Source organism: Synchiropus splendidus, chromosome 4, assembly GCF_027744825.2.
Source record: "Synchiropus splendidus isolate RoL2022-P1 chromosome 4, RoL_Sspl_1.0, whole genome shotgun sequence".
In the NCBI taxonomy this organism is placed as follows: domain Eukaryota; kingdom Metazoa; phylum Chordata; class Actinopteri; order Syngnathiformes; family Callionymidae; genus Synchiropus; species Synchiropus splendidus.
In genome coordinates this window covers 7,637,674-7,656,669 of record NC_071337.1, presented here as the reverse complement: position 1 = coordinate 7,656,669, position 18,996 = coordinate 7,637,674, and the positions used below count along the sequence as shown (strand labels likewise).

The following is an 18,996-nucleotide window of genomic DNA, read 5'->3' as shown; positions in this document are numbered from 1 at the left end:
TTATCATTTGTTAGTTTGATACCATAAAGTTGCTGATGGTCCCATAAAGCAAGTTTGGATTATACTGTATCTACCAGATAAGACTTTGAATGTTTCCAAAGTAAAATAAGACACTGCATCCTTCTTGATTTTGGGATAAAGGTGGACTAAAAAGTCTTAATCTCTGATAGCACTTTTCAGGAAAACAGCATGGATCAGCAGCTTCACTATTTTGTGCTCAGAAGTAGATGGTTGCTCAGATATTGAGGGAGACTAGAACACTTATCTGTAAAAAGAAACCTCACTTTCACATGAGTAACAGCTGAGTGGGGGCGCTGTTTTCCAATGTATTCTGGCCTTGGATCTGTGGTAGAGTCTGGACTTCTGACCAGTGTAGATTAGAGCAGGCAAGACTCCTTCAACAAGACAACTCTATTTCTGGACAGTCCCAAAGAAGTGTTTTCTCCTGTCCCTCTTGTCGTGTATTAGTTCCTCGCTATCGAATTATTGATGCCCACAATAGCAAATGACACATGAAGTGATGAGAAGCGAAGACAGACTATAAACAGCAGCACGTTTTGATTCTTTTATTGCTTTATTTAAAACCAAATCACCGACCATCTTAGAGCACAAGTTAGTATCATTAGTATCAAATAACATAGTGTAACAAAGGACGTTGGATAATATTACAAGACAAAGAGGAATTCACACTCATCCCAGTGCATGAGACATAGCTGCAACAGTTACCCCAAAACACTTGTGTACAAAAATAGAATACGAAACAGGATTTATTTAGATATAGATTTTTGCAAACTGTACATTCTTTGGCTTTGTGCTCTTGGTTGCATGGCGATCCCACTAAAAAAAGACAAACTGCCAAACATTTCCATCGGACAACCAATCCTTTGAATACACAAATAAGTAAGGCACACTTTGGTGTATGTTCTTGTATAACTGTTGGGGATGTTAAAAGCATTTCATTTGAGTGAATACACAATATTCTGTTTTCATATGACACATTTATACAACACATTTTTTTCATTTGTGACATACCCACTATGCAGGATAAATACAGGTACATCAGAATTCATATCGGAGTTGTACTCAGGGCTTGTCAATGCGTTTGATGCGGAGGTATTACGAGGGATTACAGCAGCTCAATCTCCCACTGCTGGCTTGGTCTCTCGTCGTTTTCAGGCATGATCACCAAATGGTCTTTATCGTACGTCTTTCCACCTGAAAGAACATGTTGAGGGAGATGTCAGTACCTGACGGTGTGGCACATCAAGATCTGTGATCACCATGGAAAATATATTCCGGCATCATTTGAGTTTGTACATTAACATTCTTTGGAAAATGCAAAGATAGACTCACGTTTTAAAGCCTCAAATGTGTGAGTGTGTTCTAAATGTGTTGACCTCCGTTCTCATTTGGATCCTAACTTTTCCCAATTTCCCCTCCTTTGTTTGTACAATTAACATGTGTATTATACGGATCAGCCAGTTAATCGTTGAGCCACGTCTTGTCCCAAACTCTATGGGCCTTGGTCTGTAGCTATAGGACCTTTTGGGCATTTCCCTCACTTCGATTGCTTATATTTGCATTTCATCGCCAAATTCCGCTTTGTATTTCTGAACTGCTTCATTTATCGCTGAAACGTTTCTACAACAGTGTTTCTACTCCCGCTCCAGTGCATGTGCATGAAGAAGTGGCGCACAGAGCTTATTGATCTTCCCTGTCAACTTCCTTGTTATGTTGAGAACCACGACAAAACTCAGTATTCTCACCTCTCATTACCAAAAAAAGTACGATGTCGATTGTGCAAGGGCATTTAGTGTAACACCAAATTTATCAATTTAAATGCTCATCCTTCCTACCTATATTCAGAAAGGGACTTCTGAGAATGGCAGTGTAAAAAAAATTGTGGATTCATATCTCAGCTAGAAGTCCTTCGTTCAGGTCCAGACTAGCCACTAGTGATGGGTATTTCAGCTATTGCAGTGCCCTAATTTTCAGAGGCCACTAGATGGCGCTCTTGGTTTAGAAATGGTTTCATTGAATGAGTTGTTCAAGTCCAAGCATTTCACAGCAGACAGCGCCATCTGGTGGCCTCTAAAAATCAGGACACTGTTTCGCAAAGTCTCATCTACCCATCATTGCTTTCCACTACCCTCCTTGGCTGTTTGTTGTGAATTGCCTGAGGTCTAACCGTCACACTAGACCATATCCTTATCACCAACACAGTAATTTCACATGTATTACCAAGCCTCCTACCTTTTACATCCAGCACCATGCCACTGAACGTAAAGCTGACGATGCGTCCTTTCATCTGAGCCGTCCAGGTCTGCAGAGGCTGGCGAGTCTCGCTCCACAGAACCACTTTAGCTCCCGGCTCCAGATTACCCATCACCTGAAGGCTCATGTCCATACACAGCTGGTGCAAAGGGCACAACACATCATGTAGACAACACAATGGTCACAAATACATCTGCCTGAGAAACGGACGAACGTCTCTACCTTGCTCTTGATGAATCCGTTTTGGTAGTACCAGATGTCAGTCATGGGCTCTATTTCAGGTGAAACGATGACTCGACCCGTTTTGGTCTCCCCGACTCCTCCTTGGACTGACATGTAGTGCTGGCTCTCGGTGTTCTTGATCCGGAAAAAGTGCCGCTTCTGCCCAAATCATTCATCAAAGTTACACATGACGAATAAATAACGCAAAAAAAAAATGTGACACATTTGGGAACATAATAAAATCCTGAGGACTTGGGTTTAAAAGTAAAGAAGTCATGTAAGTCATGCAAATGTGAAATGTAATTACACTGTAATAGAAGAGATTACAATAAACATTAATTCACACACTACACAAACAATTTTTTTTTTTTAACTGTATGTGGCCTGCATGTGTGTGAACGCAAGGGATCGAACAAAAAGGGGCTCAAATTTGCTTCCTGGATTTCCAAGGCTGAGGCACTAACCACCAAAAGGTTCTGTTGAAATGTGAAATTTGGTTTACGCACCACTCTGATGGGATACATGGATCCAATGGTCTGTAGTGAGCTGAACTTGGGCCAGTTGGTGATTTCAATGGGTTCCAAAAGGAATTGACGCCCTCTGTAGTTATTATGCTCACATACCACCCAGCTGCAGATAAAGAGAGACGAGTCAGACGTAAACTTCTCGATGACTCAACAAAACCAGAGAGAAAAGGCCTCACCAGCCGCTGTTGACTCGGAGTGACAGGACGTGGTTGCTGAATCCCTCTCCTACCATGCTGACAATCTCCGTCTCAGTGGTGATCTCCCGTCCTTCCAGACATTCCAGGCCAAACAGCGAAATGGATGGGACTGAGAACGTCTACGAATGTGGAAGCACGGTGTCAGAAGCAACCAAAACAGGAATACTTGACAAACATTCAGAGCCAGAATCCTCACCAAAGGCACAACTTTGACTGAGCGGATGGGCTTCCCAGGCGGACACCCCATGCTGTTTAAATTGGGGTAATCCCCTTCTGATAACACATACATGTTTCCAGAGAAGCTTTTTTCTTCGTAGAGCACCCAGCTGGAAGACAGGCAATAAAATGAATATCAAATACCAAAATCTTTCCTTCAGACTGTAACATTTCTGCACATTATTGTTGTATTTTTTAAGTGTACATTTTCATAGTGTCTTTGTTTCTACAGTGTAGATTTTATAGCTGCTTTGCCTCTGTCCTTATTGTCTTTAATGTTTACCGGCTGCTGTAACAACCAAAAGGCAATGTCATGTAACCTAACCTTCTCTACACTATTTCTACTTCTACCTATTGACGCTGCTACAAGTGCTCATTACCTTTAACTGGGAATCTCCTTATTTTTCTCCTCAAATATCTGAGTCAAAAGATTCCTCTCAATTGTCCTCTCAACAATGGAGCCTGTTGTCAATATACCCATCAGAGAGGCTAGCAAGAGGATGCTCTTAGATTTCCTGACCTCAAATCAAGTTCTCAATTTGACAAAACATAATATTATATAATTTCAGCACTGTGTGTGTCACTGTGGTTTCTGCTGGGAGGTATTTTTGGAGGTTACCAAAGGAAATGTTGAGCCATTTTCTCCAGGATAAGTAGCCAGAATGTTCCATCTCCATGTTTCTGTTTGCTACTTTGAACTGTTGTTTTACTCCTTGTTCGTCTGCTGTTACTTTATATGGACTTCTAGATTACTCCTGACCCACACTGCCTCTTTTGTTTGCAGTTATTTCCCTGTTCTTCTGTTCTGATGAGCTGTTAGTGATCTCATCCAGAGGCAATCCCAGACAGAATTACTCAAACTTAACACACATTTAGAAAGGTGTTTTGGTCAATATAAAGTCGTGGATTAAGGGCTATCAAAAGTAGGTATTTGTTATTATGGGGTTTCATTTTATTTGAACAAAAAATAGGGCTATAAAAGGACAAGTTTGTTTTGCTGTAAGGAACAAAGTCACATTTTCTATGTGTTTCCCAGATAAAACCCTGTAACTACATTGACTTGAGCACTGAAATTGTGGCACTGCAGCTGCGTACTAATGTGCCATTCGTGCACTTACAATTTTTAACACAGGACGCTTAAAAAAAATATCAATTTAGAAAGGATTTATGAAAATATCGATAAGCTCGAATATCTCAATACTTGACCCCGTGACATTGTGTCAATATTTTTGCTGAAGTATCACCACACTCAATTGTGTGATATGATCTTGATATTTTAATTTCTCTATATAGATATTCAATACATAGATTTATGGATTTGCTGCTGTATATGTGATGAGTTTAATAATAATGTTGGGTTTTTTTTGCACACTGGAGTTATTTCGTTTCGATTCATTCCCAGGTTGGACTGCAAAATTTAAATGAAAGTCCAGCTGGACTAACACCAAAACATTAAACTTGTTTTCCTGCACATAATATTGACATGCTTCATGTGATTTCATCCCTTAAAATGATTGAATGGCTTTTATTAGAATATATTACTGAACTTTCAGGATTCAAATATACATCAATGTATCGTATCATCACTCCTGTTTCGGGATACGTATCGTGTCACTTTTTTACATGCTCACGCCACACCTCCTCCTCCAAAAAGAAATAAATGAAGAAACACATTGGGTACTTGCCCGACTCGTGCCTGCCTAGGACCGGCCCTGCTACTACTGAACTCACCTGGCGTGTCCAACTTCCTCCTCAACTAGCCTTGAGACCTTCCATACAGAGTCTCGCACGAGAAACGATAAGATGACTCTCACCTTCCTGAGGCGACGCGGCAGGATTTGGTCAGGAATTTGTCAGACACACAATCCTCATTGCAGTCGTAGATGTGACACAAGCCCTGGAAGTCTGGTTCCGAATACAAGATGATCTGAGATGGAGAAAAAACAGAATCATAAAATATTTATAGTGTTCAAATAGATGAATTGCTACGAGAATTTTGCAGTCATCAGTAGGTGGCGCTATTGGTGTAATTCATTTTCATTAATTTTGGTTGTCATGTAATCTATACATGAGGAAATAAGAATTTATTATTTGACTGCAACTATTGACTAAAATACTCCCATAACTGTATCACAGTTCATTCTTCAAATACTTCCGACCATCATAAAACATTTTCAGAGTCCAATGCTGACTCCAGGTTTTTGCATAGCATGCAAATTTTCAAGCCTCTTTGAAGTATCATACTTAAACAGAAGTATGAAGATAAGTGCCAGAAGATGTTCTAAGAGGTTACATAGGCAGGATTCTTCATGTCGACGCGTGAAATGTTACAGAGGATTTGCATTTTTTGGCCCCAAAAGCACATTCATCATTTCTGGGTTCGAATCATTGGACATGTGGCGGGACACAACTGTGTATAGCAGAAAGTATCTGTTGGATTAAAGACAAAATGTATTCAATTCTATTATGCAGATTAACTGAATTGAAATTTTATAACTTTCTTTTTAGATTTATTTAAAAAAAGGTGAATGCAATTCAATGACATGGCCTAGATCACAGCTTATTTTCTCCCTTTATGATTATTTTAATTGGTTAAAATGGAATTTGAACACATAAGATAAGCTATATTAAGTTACAAATAAAAAAGCTTTTTTTCAGTAAAACTAACTGAATTATTTGAAAAGAAGTAGACCTCATAAAATTTTGAAGTTTTTGAAATTTTCACTTTGCGTTAAGTTGGGGGAAAAAGAGGTGGAAATGGCACGTGACTCACTTCATTCCTGCCCCTGGTGATGTCCGCCGGCGCCTAAAATCACATCAAACATGAATAAAAATCCTCAAAGGTTAAGTTGCTGCATGTTTATTCTTAGCATTTCTTACCAGAAGAATTGGCTGCACAGAGCAGATGCGGTTGTCTGGAGCGCCCCAGTCTGCACAGTTATTGTAAAAACCTTTCTCTAATATGTACTGGTGACCGGAGAAGTCCACATGGGAGTAGGCGATCCATCTAGATGTTGGACAGCACAGTGGTTAGAGGTTTTGTGAGCTAAAAAAAAGTGTTGGAATCAGCTGGAACATGGTCAGTGGGGATCCCACCAACTTGGAAAGTGCTTTGGAATAAAGTGCTGTCATGAACAAAAATAAAATAAAATAAAATAAAATAAAATAACAGAGGCAAAGGCAGAGATGAAGCCTGGCTCAAGAGCGGCTCGAGTTTGGATTGAAAGTCAGGGAGGTTTGGACACTTTGGAGAGGAGAGACAGTGTTATGGACCGAGAAAATTGGAGATGGAAGAAGACAACCAGTGAGGCTCATGGATGTTGGCAATGAAGACATGAAGGAGTCACGTGAGGATGATCCAGAAATAATTCAGGAGAAATTCTGAGAGAAGACTCACGCGCCACGCAGTACTTCGACAGATCGAGTTGATGTTTTGAAACCAAAAGGCTCCACGTCAGGTATGGCCTCCGTCACTTCAAACGTTTTATCTCCCTCCACTCCTTCCTCTTCTTCCTCAGGCTGCTCGAACATCATCATCAATGGGTCAGTCAAGTCCTGGTGGAAAAAAAGCATTTTTTGAAAGTCATGTCCACTCGCATATTACTCTTCATCACGAGCAAAGTTTTGTCATGCAAAAATAAAGATATAAATGATCCTTCAATGTATCAGACATTCACTTATTTTGGACTTGTTAAGGAGCAATATTTGAGTACATGTCAACTTTCCTGTTTAAACTTGCTGCTGTGATTCCAAATATTAGATCGAGAGTCTTTTCCTTTGTGGCATCCACACAGGTCTCCACACGTCTCGAATAATTCATGCCACAATGCATTACGTAGCCGGAATCACCAAATATCAACCAGCTTCCCATCACATTTGTTTTCACTGACTGAGGAGAATATCGGTCTCATTTTGTAGACCTGAACGAAGCCGCAGATTTCTGCTCTTGTTCACTTTAAACCAAAAACATGGACACTATTTCACACTTACTGCTTGAATGACCCGAACCGATCGCATTTCGGCGTCACAGCCTCCCCAAGCCCTCCAGTCGTGGTACTCCCCCTCCTCTAAGAGGTACTGATGTCCTCTGAACCCTTCCTTTTCGTAGCCCACCCAGCTGCGGCAGAACAGAGAGTTGTGTCACAAAAAAGTTTCACTGGTGAAAAACGAAACACATTTACACTCACATTCCTCCAAGAACTTTCAATGATCCGACATTGTACATGAAAGCCGTCTGCTGCCTGTCAGCTCGAGTCATGAAATCTCTGGTGTTGGTGTTGATGGTCCGAGATTTTCCACTGAAGTACGACTTTTCGTAGACCACCATCTGGGAAGTTTTCGTTTCATTAGTGGGAAAAAAACAAAACGATTTTGGTCCACAACATGGAAGAAGTCAGACACTGTCCAACCTTGGGTTCGCTTCGGTTCTCCACACGAGGTTCACCCTGCGATGGGATATTGAGTTCGGTTAATAGTTTGCAAGAGAATCGTGGGGGAAATACTTGACCAAAGTCTACTGACGATTTTAAGGGGGTGTAGCGATCCAACGTAAGGGTGGTCGACGCCCCAAGCTTGAGGATTGGTGTAGCCTCCGACCTCTAGGACACGTGGTGGACCCTCAAAGAAAGGCTTTGCGTAAACCAGCCATCTGTCGGAGTAGAAATACCGTTTAAAATACTGTGTTAATTGGCAAAAATCTAAAACTTAAAAGTATATTAGATTTTGTGATGTATGTGCCTTTGCTATAAAAGAGTGTTTTATAGCAATTCATTGGTCACTAAGCTGATGGCACCTCTGACATGTTGGACCCAGAGACGGCAGTGCCCACATCAGACTTCAACAGAAGATAAAGGGCTATAATTCGTCCTCTACAATACGCCGGTCACTGACTTTAGATCCACACTCCAGCAGATTGACCTACTGTTGGTCCACTTCAAACATCCACTCAAAAATGTCCACCCTCAACAGTGAATGCCCCTGGCCTAAGAGAATTCTCTCCCGATGAAAATGGGACACCACAACACCGGCCTTAATTCAGGCGTGTTTATTTGCATATAGGTGGTTTAACGTCGATATCCGCTTTTTTGTTTCTCGCCTAAAACTGTATTTGAAGGACAAAACCACAATACACCTTGCTCCGAAAGTAATGGGACACCCAACCTCGACACGTGAACGTGCAAAATCCTGGGTTACTCTACACCTCTTGTGGCAGGAAGGCACCCAAGTCAGAAGAAACCAACGACTAGTCAGGTGCTAATAGTGCAAGTGTTGTCAAGTCGCGCCTGGTGTGAACGTAGAGCATGAACAAATACACAGTCCCTGAGTCAGAGCCCAACCATGGCTAGTTAGCAACATAGCTAACGGTAGCTCCAGAGGTCCTGTGTCTCTGGACCAATATCTTCTACAATCTTGTTTCTGAGAACTGACAGCCGATAAACTGGACTGTGTGAAGTGGCGTAAAAGTCACTTTCAAAAACACTCAGCTGCGAAGCAAGATTACATTACAGTAAAGTGCATATGAACCACATGCTTCAATATTTGTCCATGAGCTCTTAAATATATTTACATTACAGAAGGTTAACAGTCATACAGTGTAGCGTTGACATTACAGAAAATGATGTCTGAGTCTGTCACTCACAGCCCAGCTCGGATGATGATCGAGTTGGCTTTGATGGGGAAGCCAAAAATCCTGGCATCGTCTGAGCTGTCTCGGAAGACGACCTTCTTACCCTCAGCGTCTTCTTCTGGGAACAGACTGATTTCTGGAACGCTGTAGTCCTGAACGACAACACAATCGTGCAAGTTTTATAGCATGGACCATTAGCATCTGTATGATTTCATTGACTTATGTTTTTCTCCTCAGTCATTTTAGCTACTTCACAAATGTTGCTGTTAGATATTAGTATGCACGTAGACAGTTTACTGTGCTTCTTCTCATGACCTTATTCTAATAAGTAGTGATCATACACTATGTTGATGAAGAAAATGAAGAGAACAGACATCTTAAACCAAGGCTTCCTAATGGGATTTCATCACATGCAGAATCTGTCACTAAGATTCACAATCACCTATTTAATCCAGAATCTAACATGGTTTCACAATTCAAACAACTACAGTAGTACCTCGGTTCCGTTCCAGACGGCCGTTCGAGAAGCGATTTGTTCGAAATCTGAATGGACTTTTCCCATTACAATGAATGGAAAAAGAAGTACTGCGTTCCAAGCCTTAAAATAGTCTTTTGTAGGAGTGAATGTAGAGTGTCTGCTGCAGGCGGCTGTTCCTCTATGTGTGTGGCCGCTGCATGTGGGAGGGGTTGCCGAGTGAGTGACGTCTCTCCAGAAGTGAAGAGGTGCCCGGTGCGTGTCCAGCTCTGAATGTGCGCTTCTGTGCAGTTTGGCTGTGACAAAGTCATAAACCAAGTCACGCTCTGTCCCAGACTCGCCTCATCCCTGTCCCAGCTCCAGCCCACAACAGGACATCAAACCCTGGAGTGTGCGCTCCAGCCTCGGAGGTGTGGAGAGTGAGCACCTCCGCTGTGACACTCTACCACGGTCCAGTGTGGAGACAGGAAAGGTTTTACACCTCAATATGAAGAAAAAACAGTCAGTAAATGTAGCTAACGGGACACGTCTGCATACAGAGGCTGCATTATACACAATAACAAAGTGCGTCGTGGGTCAGCTGATCGGTCCACACGTTATGTTTTTTCCGGCTTTTTTTGGGGGCGTTCGAGTTCTGGATTTTCGTTCGAAAATTTTGTTCAAAGTCCGGGACATTCGAAAACCGAGGTACCACTGTACTGTCTAATGATATTTTGCAACGGTTATACTGGTTAGATCTCTTGGAAACAGATTTTACCCTGACAGCTCGTCGTAGAGACCCAACAACAAACTTCCTGGCTGGTTTTGTGTCGACATCCGTAGCTTCGCTGTTCTCCTCAGACTTGTGCTCATCACTTTCAGGCTGCCCGTTCTGCTTCTCCTCCTCCTCCAGTGGGGCGAAGGGGAAGGTGAGCTCTGTGTCTCCTTCGTCCAAGGCAATCTTCTCCCCTTTAAAGTTGGGCTTCTCATAGAGAACCCAGCTGGTGACAAAGAACATGACAATATGACACTGGGATATTATTCTATGTGTTGATAGATGCGTTTTCTTCATGTGTTTTATTGTAATAGAATCAGTGGATTTAATAGTGGAATTTCTTGCTACAGAAATCTGTTAGGCGTCATCGGTTTTGTTGAGTTTTGAAAGTCATGTTTAGTTAGTAAGTTAGGTTAAGTCTTGTTAGTCGTGTTTCAGTTGTCTCCTCTTCATCTACTTCCCGTTTTACTGAGGTTTTGTCATGTCTTCCTGTGTGTCTCTCTTGTCTTTGTCTGTCATTGCTTGCCCAGTGTCTTGACCATTGTCCGCCCCTCTGTTTCAGGGTTCCAGTGTTGGAGCATACCATCAAGAAGTCAAGTCAGCGTCTAGTCAAGTCGAAGTATTGCCTCGTCTCTTGTCATCAAGCCGAATCTAGTCAAGTCAAGTTAAGTCACCGTCTTCACTTGTCTTGTCGCCAAGTCACTATATCACATCAAGCCAAGTCATGTCTTGTCAATTCAAGCCAAGTCTGCTGAGTCCACAGTTGTCAGTTAAGTTGACATTTTTTGTTGCGTCTTTGTGGCCTTCTGGGGCTCCATTTCTTCACATTTCTTTGGAATAAACGTTTGTTGACCTCAGACCCTGCACAGTCCTGCCTTTGCGTCCAAGTCCAAGAGTCTGCTGAGGTGGTCCGTTCGATTGCCAAAAGTTGCATTTGCTTAAACACATATATAATGTCAACATTTCTTGTTGTCGAATTTATTCAAACAACTTTTCAATAAGTGCCCTGGGAAAGACTTGTCTGAACCAGTACACCAGCATACGTCACTGTGTGCCCTTTGCCAGCAGCAGACAGGTGATATAAAGAACAGCTAAATGTGGCATGAGGAAATGATTTTCAAGCGAATACTAGCCTAAAACGATATCAAATTTGCACATACTGACAACACTATTTAAATTAAAATCAGTGTATTCCAATACCTCAATAGAAATATGGTTGAAAAATGGTTGAAGGAGCCTGGATAACTGCTACAATGTCAGCGTGGCGGAACAAGACAACTAACGCCAGCAAGACTCTGGAATCTCAGTCATTATTTTTCGTTAATCTAAACATAAGTCCAGGTTGCGTGCACAAAAAGATTGACAGTTTTGCTTTTCATCCCCTACTTGAAATGTTCAAACCAAATACCTATGTCAGGTCAAAGTCGTCGCTAAGCTACTGTAACAGTCAGAAAACAAGAAACCTGAAAAACCATCCATACTACTGTGAGATACTGTCACTTGAAACTGAGAAAGTAGAAACTGGAAAAGGAAAACAATTGAACGATGTTGGAAAGAATTGTAAATTCTGTGCTGCTGTCTTTGAGGAGCACACACCAACTAGAAAAATGACACGATTTTGCACTTAAAAAAATGCTCGACTTGACTTGTTTTGTGGGGATTTGTGTGATTTAAAGCGTGTCTTGTGATTTGACTTGACAACTGCTGAAGTCACGGTTATCTCCACCCATCCTGCACCTTCCTCTTCACCTTCCTGACTTAGCAAAGACACACCTCTTAAACCCAGTCGTCCTCTTGCACTTGGTATCTGCCCATCCTACTACTCACCCTCCTCGAATGACTCTGATGGAGATGGTCTCCTGAAGCTCCCAGGTTGTGGCGTCCACAACGTCACTGCGCACCTCGATCCTCTGGCCACACATCCCTGAACGGTCAAAAATGTACATCTGCAGAAAGAGATATGCAAATGAAATGCAGGCACAAGCACAGACATTTTCAGAGCCGGAAAAAAGGGGCATTTATCCCCCCAAAAATATTGTTATTGTTTCTGTTGCTGCGTCTGTTACTGAAATATTCGAACACCAGATCTTGACTTTTTAACAGCATATTGGTCAGGGCGTATCCATGTGGAACATAAAGGTTGCTGGTTTGCATCCGGTGAATGTTAGTGTGAGCCAGTTCGAAATATCAAATGAAAATATTGTAAACCAAAAATATTGTAATAAAACAATCTAATATAAATAAAAAATACATTTGGCCGGAGCTGACAGGAATAAAAAAAAAATGAAGTGGAAAAGGGCGTACTTTTCTCCGGTGCACGACCCTGGTTGTATGTACCTGGTCGGCTTGAAGAAGAAATAAAGTATTCACATTATCAGTCCACCGGTTCTGACACTCTAGATCATTTCACAACATTTTAGAAAGAGAAACTGGAGCTGAAAAAGAACGCCCACTGAGAAATGTCAAAAGACTCGAGAGGATTTTCCACAGGAATCTTTTTTCGATTTTAAGCACAAAAGGACGAGCCACTTAATGATTGTAATCCAGGGAAAGGTCACTGCGTGTTGGTTCTTATCCCCAGCAAAAGGCAAATTTAGTCAAATTAATCACCTCTAAAGTTCATCCTGTCAATGTTACGATCACTGAGCTCTCAAGCCCTGGAGATGTTCTAAAATGTCAAATCCAAATGCCACGTCAAACTACTTTTCTTTTAAAGATATACGCAGAGCAGGTTTGACACTTTAAAGTTTTAACAGTTTACTGAATAGTGGAAAAAAGCCAAACCTTCAGGTTTGCTGAGCAAAATATAATTACCATGTAACCAAACACCTTGAGAAGAAACTGTGAAATCACGGTTTATTTATAGCAATTATTTTGTGAATATTCTAGAGTTTACTATGCATCGATATCAACTGTCAGGAGCACAAAAAAAAAGGTGCCTCAGCAGTTTCAATAGGTTGCACTTTTTGTGAGACGACTCACCTTTCCAGGCCGAGGATTGCTTTTCCCGTGTTCCTTTTCTTTGGTGAGCTGTTGACAGAAACAAAGAAAAGAATGAAAAAATGGGCTTCGTATTCTGACTTGTATATATCCATCTAGAGATTTAAAAGGATAAGCCTCACTTGAGTCTGAGAAATTGAATGTTCTGCATGTTTTTAACAGTGAAAGTATTGAAAATTATGTTTATTCTGCAGTACTTATTGTATTTTAATGTGTACAAGGTCTTGATACAATTATTGAAAGGCTCATAAAGCCTCAGTACACTATGATCTTTTGTTTTGCACTTCTTGAGTGACATCTCGTATCTTTATGAATCAATAGCGCCATCAACTGAGCCCTTAAGAAGAGGGTTCGTGAAGCTTCATCCACACATCACGATTCAGATCACAACCATCAAGCCATACTTGGAACAAATCTGATGTCTTGCCCTTCCTTGTCCCACTTGCTGACACTCATGACAAAGCATTCATTTTTAAACTCGTAGCGCCACCTTCTGCGAAATTGCGAACCTTAATTCATGAAGCATCATCGTAACATCACTAGCCAACGTAGCGCCTAGTCCTGAAGGCTGTCAAAAAACCAAGTCAACTCGTAATGGACGTCATTGTCTGCACGAGCGATTTGTGTAAGACAGCTAGCTAGCGCTAACACACTTTCACGCTCAATTAGCAAAATTTACATTGACATTTTTCTCTGAGCGAGCGTAAATTTGCATGCCTCTTGACACAAAAGCTCTCTAGCTATATTTATCACCTGGATGTCTCACCGCTGTAATCGTCCTGTTTTGTCATCAACACTATGCGATGGGTTGACAAGCGTCAGGAAGCGGCGACCTCACTAGACTAGCTGTTAAATAAACCGGTGGTTTTGATGAAACCTGGCATCAATTTGTAAAACCAAGTTCGCCACCGTCTCATCTTTGAAAATAGGAATTCGCAAGGTTATGAAAGTGAGAAAGGTAATGACTTAATGGCTTAAAACAATCCATAAAGCAATTTATTTTCAGGATTTATGCTGCTTCAAGTGTGACCACCAGTGAAAAACACTTCGATACAAACTTCTTAGCAGGTAAAAAAATCATAATAACCTATGGCAAGGAGTGAAAATATGCATTTAAAGGTTTGAATTTTAACAAAATATCAGTTTGCTAAAGTTATTTGAGAGTTCTTACGAGGTTATAAAGCTTTGATATTAACTTGTTAGCAGGTAAAAAAAAACATAATAATATAAGGAAAGGAGTGAAAATATGTATTTGAAGGTTCAAATTTTAAGAAAATCTCAGTTTGCTTAAATTGTTTGAGAGTTCTTACTAGGTTATAAAGCTTCGATACTGACTTGTTAGCAGGTAAAAAAAATCATAATAATCTAAGGCAAGCAGTGAAAATATGTATTTGAAGGTTTGAATTTTAAGAAAATCTCAGTTTGCTTAAATTGTTTGAGAGTTCTTACTAGGTTATAAAGCTCCGATACTGACTTGTTAGCAGGTAAAAAAATCATAATAATCTAAGGTAAGCAGTGAAAATATGTATTTGAAGGTTTCAATTTTAAGTTTACCCTTGAGTTATTTGAGAGTTTTTGCTGTGTTGTAAAGCTGTTTCTCCCATTTAATTTGTTATCAAATGGTCCAAAAGTCACTGTGTTAAAATTCAACAGCCATAAAATCAAAACAAACCCCAGCAACGCTGTGTTAAACTGTAGTCAAGCGCTAACACAGTCAGGCTTCCTTGCTGCTTTTATACAAGTTTTCCAGTAGATTTTGACTCAGATTAAACTATCAACGCATTTCATTGTTGCACTGTTTCCATCTGATGTCATGTTTGTGTCCGAGTGACCAACACTTCATGCATTTCATCTGGCTTTTGACATCTAGCTTGACTGGTTCAGGTGGAATTCGGAGGGAGAAGCTGGGAAGTAGAATGCAAGCAATGCCAAGTGGTTCCTTGACAGATGGTCTTTCTGTCCTCAACCAGTTGAACCTGACGCCCGACTGTGTGAGCAAGCTGATAATGACATGGTGGATCTGCTTGAAAATATTCAAGAATAAACATCATTGCTATTCTTCGGAGTGCAACACCCGACAAGAGTGCTGATGGACGTGCTGAGGAAGGTGTGGGTGGTGGCGTGTTTCAATTTTGGTATCGGGTTAACCGTTGCCCCCCGCTGCTGCATCATAAAAGTAGCCATCTTTCGCAGAGATAAGGTTGTAAAGCAGTAAAAATGACATCACATTATGACCACATCACACTGGTTATGTTGGTGGCATGTTGCGGTTGCATACTGGTACGTCACTTGTCAACTACTATTTTGGATCAGATCTGTCCTCAGCTTCTGGTTCTAGATTGACACTATGTTTTAGTCTCTGCGCTACAACATTATTAATCACAATAAAATTGAATCATCTTGGTTAATAGTATCAAACACCAGTGTTTGGATGATTAAAACTGACACTTCTGGTTTGTGTAAAGGCAAATTTTACAAATCATTTTGGCAGACCTGGAAAACAAATCTGCATAGTTTTGCACTTTGGAAGAATTTTGGAAGGAAAACATTTGGCAAGGAGTGAATTGAAAGATCGTTTTTTATGTTGGTCCTCCCTTTAAAAACACAAGACTTCTCTGTTTCCTCCAGCGTGTTAGCAGTTGCACCTGGAATGTGCTGTTCCAGCGAAATGTCTTATCAAATTAAGTTGGATTGACTGGCGATAAACAAGAACCACGTGGAGAGCAGAGTTATTTGCAGCGCTCTCCCTCCCTTGCTGATTTAACTGGAAGGGTGCGATAGAATAATGTAATGAAACACATACACGCACACATGTGCATGAGACACGCACAGAGAGAGACCCAAACACACACACACACGCACACATAGAGAGAGATGATGGATGCAGAGGAAAGGTGTGGTTGTGCCTGTGCAAGAATGAACAGATCACTGAATAGCGCAGGAGTCAAGTGAAACATAAGTCCTCTCCATGGCAGGTAAAACTCAAGGACCATGACTCCTCCTAAGCGCTTCCTTTCTAAATTGCGAATTCTTCTTTTACATCTCAACCTTTAAGTGTGTTACACTCAGTCAGGTGACGGTGCAGTAGCAGGATAGTGCACTGACAAACATCCTAGTTGACGCCCAGGCGCTAATCTCATCACTAGTCTCTGTTTTTACTCCAGAATAGATACAAATGCAAGCGCAACTTCATTTTCATATTTGGGTGACTGCTTTAAACTACAATTCCTGTGAAACACACAGGAATTGTGGTAGAAAACACACAGGTTTCGCAAAAGTGACAGCTGACAATACAACTCAGGTGGTTGAAATGCGCTGTGCAAACATCAGTCATAACACGAAACGACAATTGCAGTTACACCTCAGGAATACTTCTGACACTCCCTCTGTATCTGCATGCATAAAAATACCTGACGACTGCAGCTAACGCGGCTGAAGGGTTATTAAATAAAGGCAGATTATGGTGTGTTCCCAGCGCCGGCCATAAAAATGTATTACCAGTCAACCAGAGCAGTCCGGAGCAAGCGTGTAAGAACTAGCGACAGCAGGCGTAAATCATTCTTCTCGAGGAAAAACTTTGACGCTCTAGGGAGGGTGGAGTCGATCAACTTTTATGTGACTGAGATATGATGTTTGGGATGTTGTAATCATCCGAAAAATGCCTTGTTATGAAGAAAAGCCCATAGCACTGCGACTGTCTTAGTGAGCGAGCAAATATTTATTTTTATTCCTGCTTGAAGCAAATTCAATTTGGGGCCCACCACCACCTCCTCCTGAGCAGGTCACTCCAGTCTGGATATTATTATGGTTAAAGAAATGCTCAGCCTTTTTACTTGTTCTTGTATTGAATTTTAAAATTACAAGTCATTCGCATGCAGTGGTTTTGGAGTCACACAAATGATGCGACGCACAAAGCAAATGGTGAGGACGAGAATTTGAATGAATCAAATCAGTTCCACGCCGGTCAGTGAACAAGGTACAAATGATAGTTTCATCGGTGTCACTTCACTGGGTTCTGCATCGCTAATCTTGGCGGCGAGGTCCACATACCTGAATGCAACATCACCGCTACGAAAACAGACACCCAGGACTTTTAAATATTTAAGCCATTTGCCGAACCCAATCCACACATTCCAGCGAGCAGTCATGACCCAGACCTGTGACGGGTTTACCAACAAGGTTAGGGCACAGCAAGGCAAACACTTGTCAGGCACAGTATAAAAGCTGGGCTGAGTTGCATGCAGGTACAATTTGTTTACAGTTTAAGGTCAGGTATAGGATGACAGAGGCAATGCACGAACCCAGCCCATTGTTAACGGTAACCACACAATGACACTGTTAAAGTAAGACAACTAAAACAGAGTGCAGACCTCCACTAAAGCAGCAACTTTCCACCAATATCACCTACATTTTTGTCCCAAATTTATGCAGTCAAAACAAACAATAAAAAAAAAAAGCCACCCAGGACTTTTTACACAGTTTGGGCGAGAGCTCAGTCCTCTGTCCTAAGATTTTGATCAGTTTTATTTTTTGAGTTTTCTTTCCTTTCGACACTCTCCATCCATCCGTCCAAACGTCTTTCTCTTCAGCAACTGACAACTCTGACTGTGGGGATCTCAAGAAGCTGCCAGGCCAGTGAAGAGATATACTCTCTCCACCTGGTCCTGGTCAACCCCCTCTGCCTCCTCCCAGTTTCTGAAAAACCTCCAAAGGGAGTCGTCCTCATGAGATGCCCAAACCACCACATATAGTACTTTCAACGGGGAGAAGCAGCAGCTCTTCCCCAAGTCTCCCCGGAGTGACAGAAGTCCTCATCTCTAGGGAGACGCCCAGCAAAGGAAAGCCATTTCAGCCGCTCGTATCCGAGATCTCGTCCTTTCCATCATGACTTCTGTCGCTCTCTCGGATGCAAACTTGTGTTAACAGAGCGTGGTGTCTTTGATACAACTTCAGTTTCAGTGAGTTCATCCCGTTGTTTTGTTTTCAACGCTGTTTGAATTTACCTTCTGAACTTGAGGAGTTGGTTATTGACACAAAAGATTTACCTCACTTCTGTACTTGGGTTCAGCCACTGTCACTGAACCCAACACCATATATACGTCTGAACTACATCTGGACAGAAAGGGAAAGACATTCTGGAACTACTGTATTGAAACCTTGTTTTTTTTCGCATTCATTTCATTTAGCATCAAATTTACATTGAATGGGACGCAAGGCAGCCGTGCCATGAAAACAAAGATTGATAATTCATTCTCAATACCACCAAAATGTTATCATCTGCTCCAAGTGCATTGAAGCTATTGAGTTAGTTAGCAGAAATACACTCACAAAAAGGCAGCAATAAGGACAATGTTTTGCATAAACCCTGACGTATTTCCGAGCTCACGTATTTCCACTTTCGCAACCGTGACACTGACACCGTCCATCAGCCAAAAGCTCATTCTTAATCGGCGCTTGAGCTCTGCACTTTTTAGATGTGACTCAACTACAGTAGAATCTGACACTTGCTCGTGTGAAAACACACAAAGAAGAGCTTGTCTGTTTGTGTAACTCCGGAGCATTAAGTCATCATACTCAGCCATTGTTTGCCGGGCTGCTGTTTACAGTGAACAGTGAAGTGAACGAACCTGACAAGGGAGGAAAACTGCTGTCAACCAAAGGGAAATAAAAGTATGGTAACACAGGACTGTTTTCAAGGAACTTTT

General features: G+C 41.4%; 1 protein-coding gene across 1 annotated transcript in view; it reads right to left on the bottom strand.

Annotated features, from left to right (window-relative positions):
• Positions 1-568: 568 nt before the first annotated feature.
• LOC128757999 (uncharacterized) overlaps positions 569-18,996 on the bottom strand; it is a 42,353-nt gene continuing 23,925 nt past the window's right edge. Inside the window, exons 7-24 of the mRNA XM_053863714.1 lie at positions 13,274-13,321; positions 12,119-12,237; positions 10,295-10,517; positions 9,075-9,214; positions 7,958-8,084; positions 7,846-7,881; positions 7,624-7,763; positions 7,427-7,553; positions 6,834-6,991; positions 6,317-6,443; positions 6,210-6,242; positions 5,251-5,363; positions 3,417-3,546; positions 3,200-3,339; positions 3,003-3,126; positions 2,497-2,655; positions 2,254-2,413; positions 569-1,215 (exon numbers count right to left, since the gene is read on the bottom strand). Coding sequence (XP_053719689.1) covers positions 1,127-1,215; positions 2,254-2,413; positions 2,497-2,655; positions 3,003-3,126; positions 3,200-3,339; positions 3,417-3,546; positions 5,251-5,363; positions 6,210-6,242; positions 6,317-6,443; positions 6,834-6,991; positions 7,427-7,553; positions 7,624-7,763; positions 7,846-7,881; positions 7,958-8,084; positions 9,075-9,214; positions 10,295-10,517; positions 12,119-12,237; positions 13,274-13,321 — 2,193 coding nt within the window. The 3' untranslated portion in view covers positions 569-1,126. The remainder of the gene's footprint in view (positions 1,216-2,253; positions 2,414-2,496; positions 2,656-3,002; positions 3,127-3,199; positions 3,340-3,416; positions 3,547-5,250; positions 5,364-6,209; positions 6,243-6,316; positions 6,444-6,833; positions 6,992-7,426; positions 7,554-7,623; positions 7,764-7,845; positions 7,882-7,957; positions 8,085-9,074; positions 9,215-10,294; positions 10,518-12,118; positions 12,238-13,273; positions 13,322-18,996) is intronic.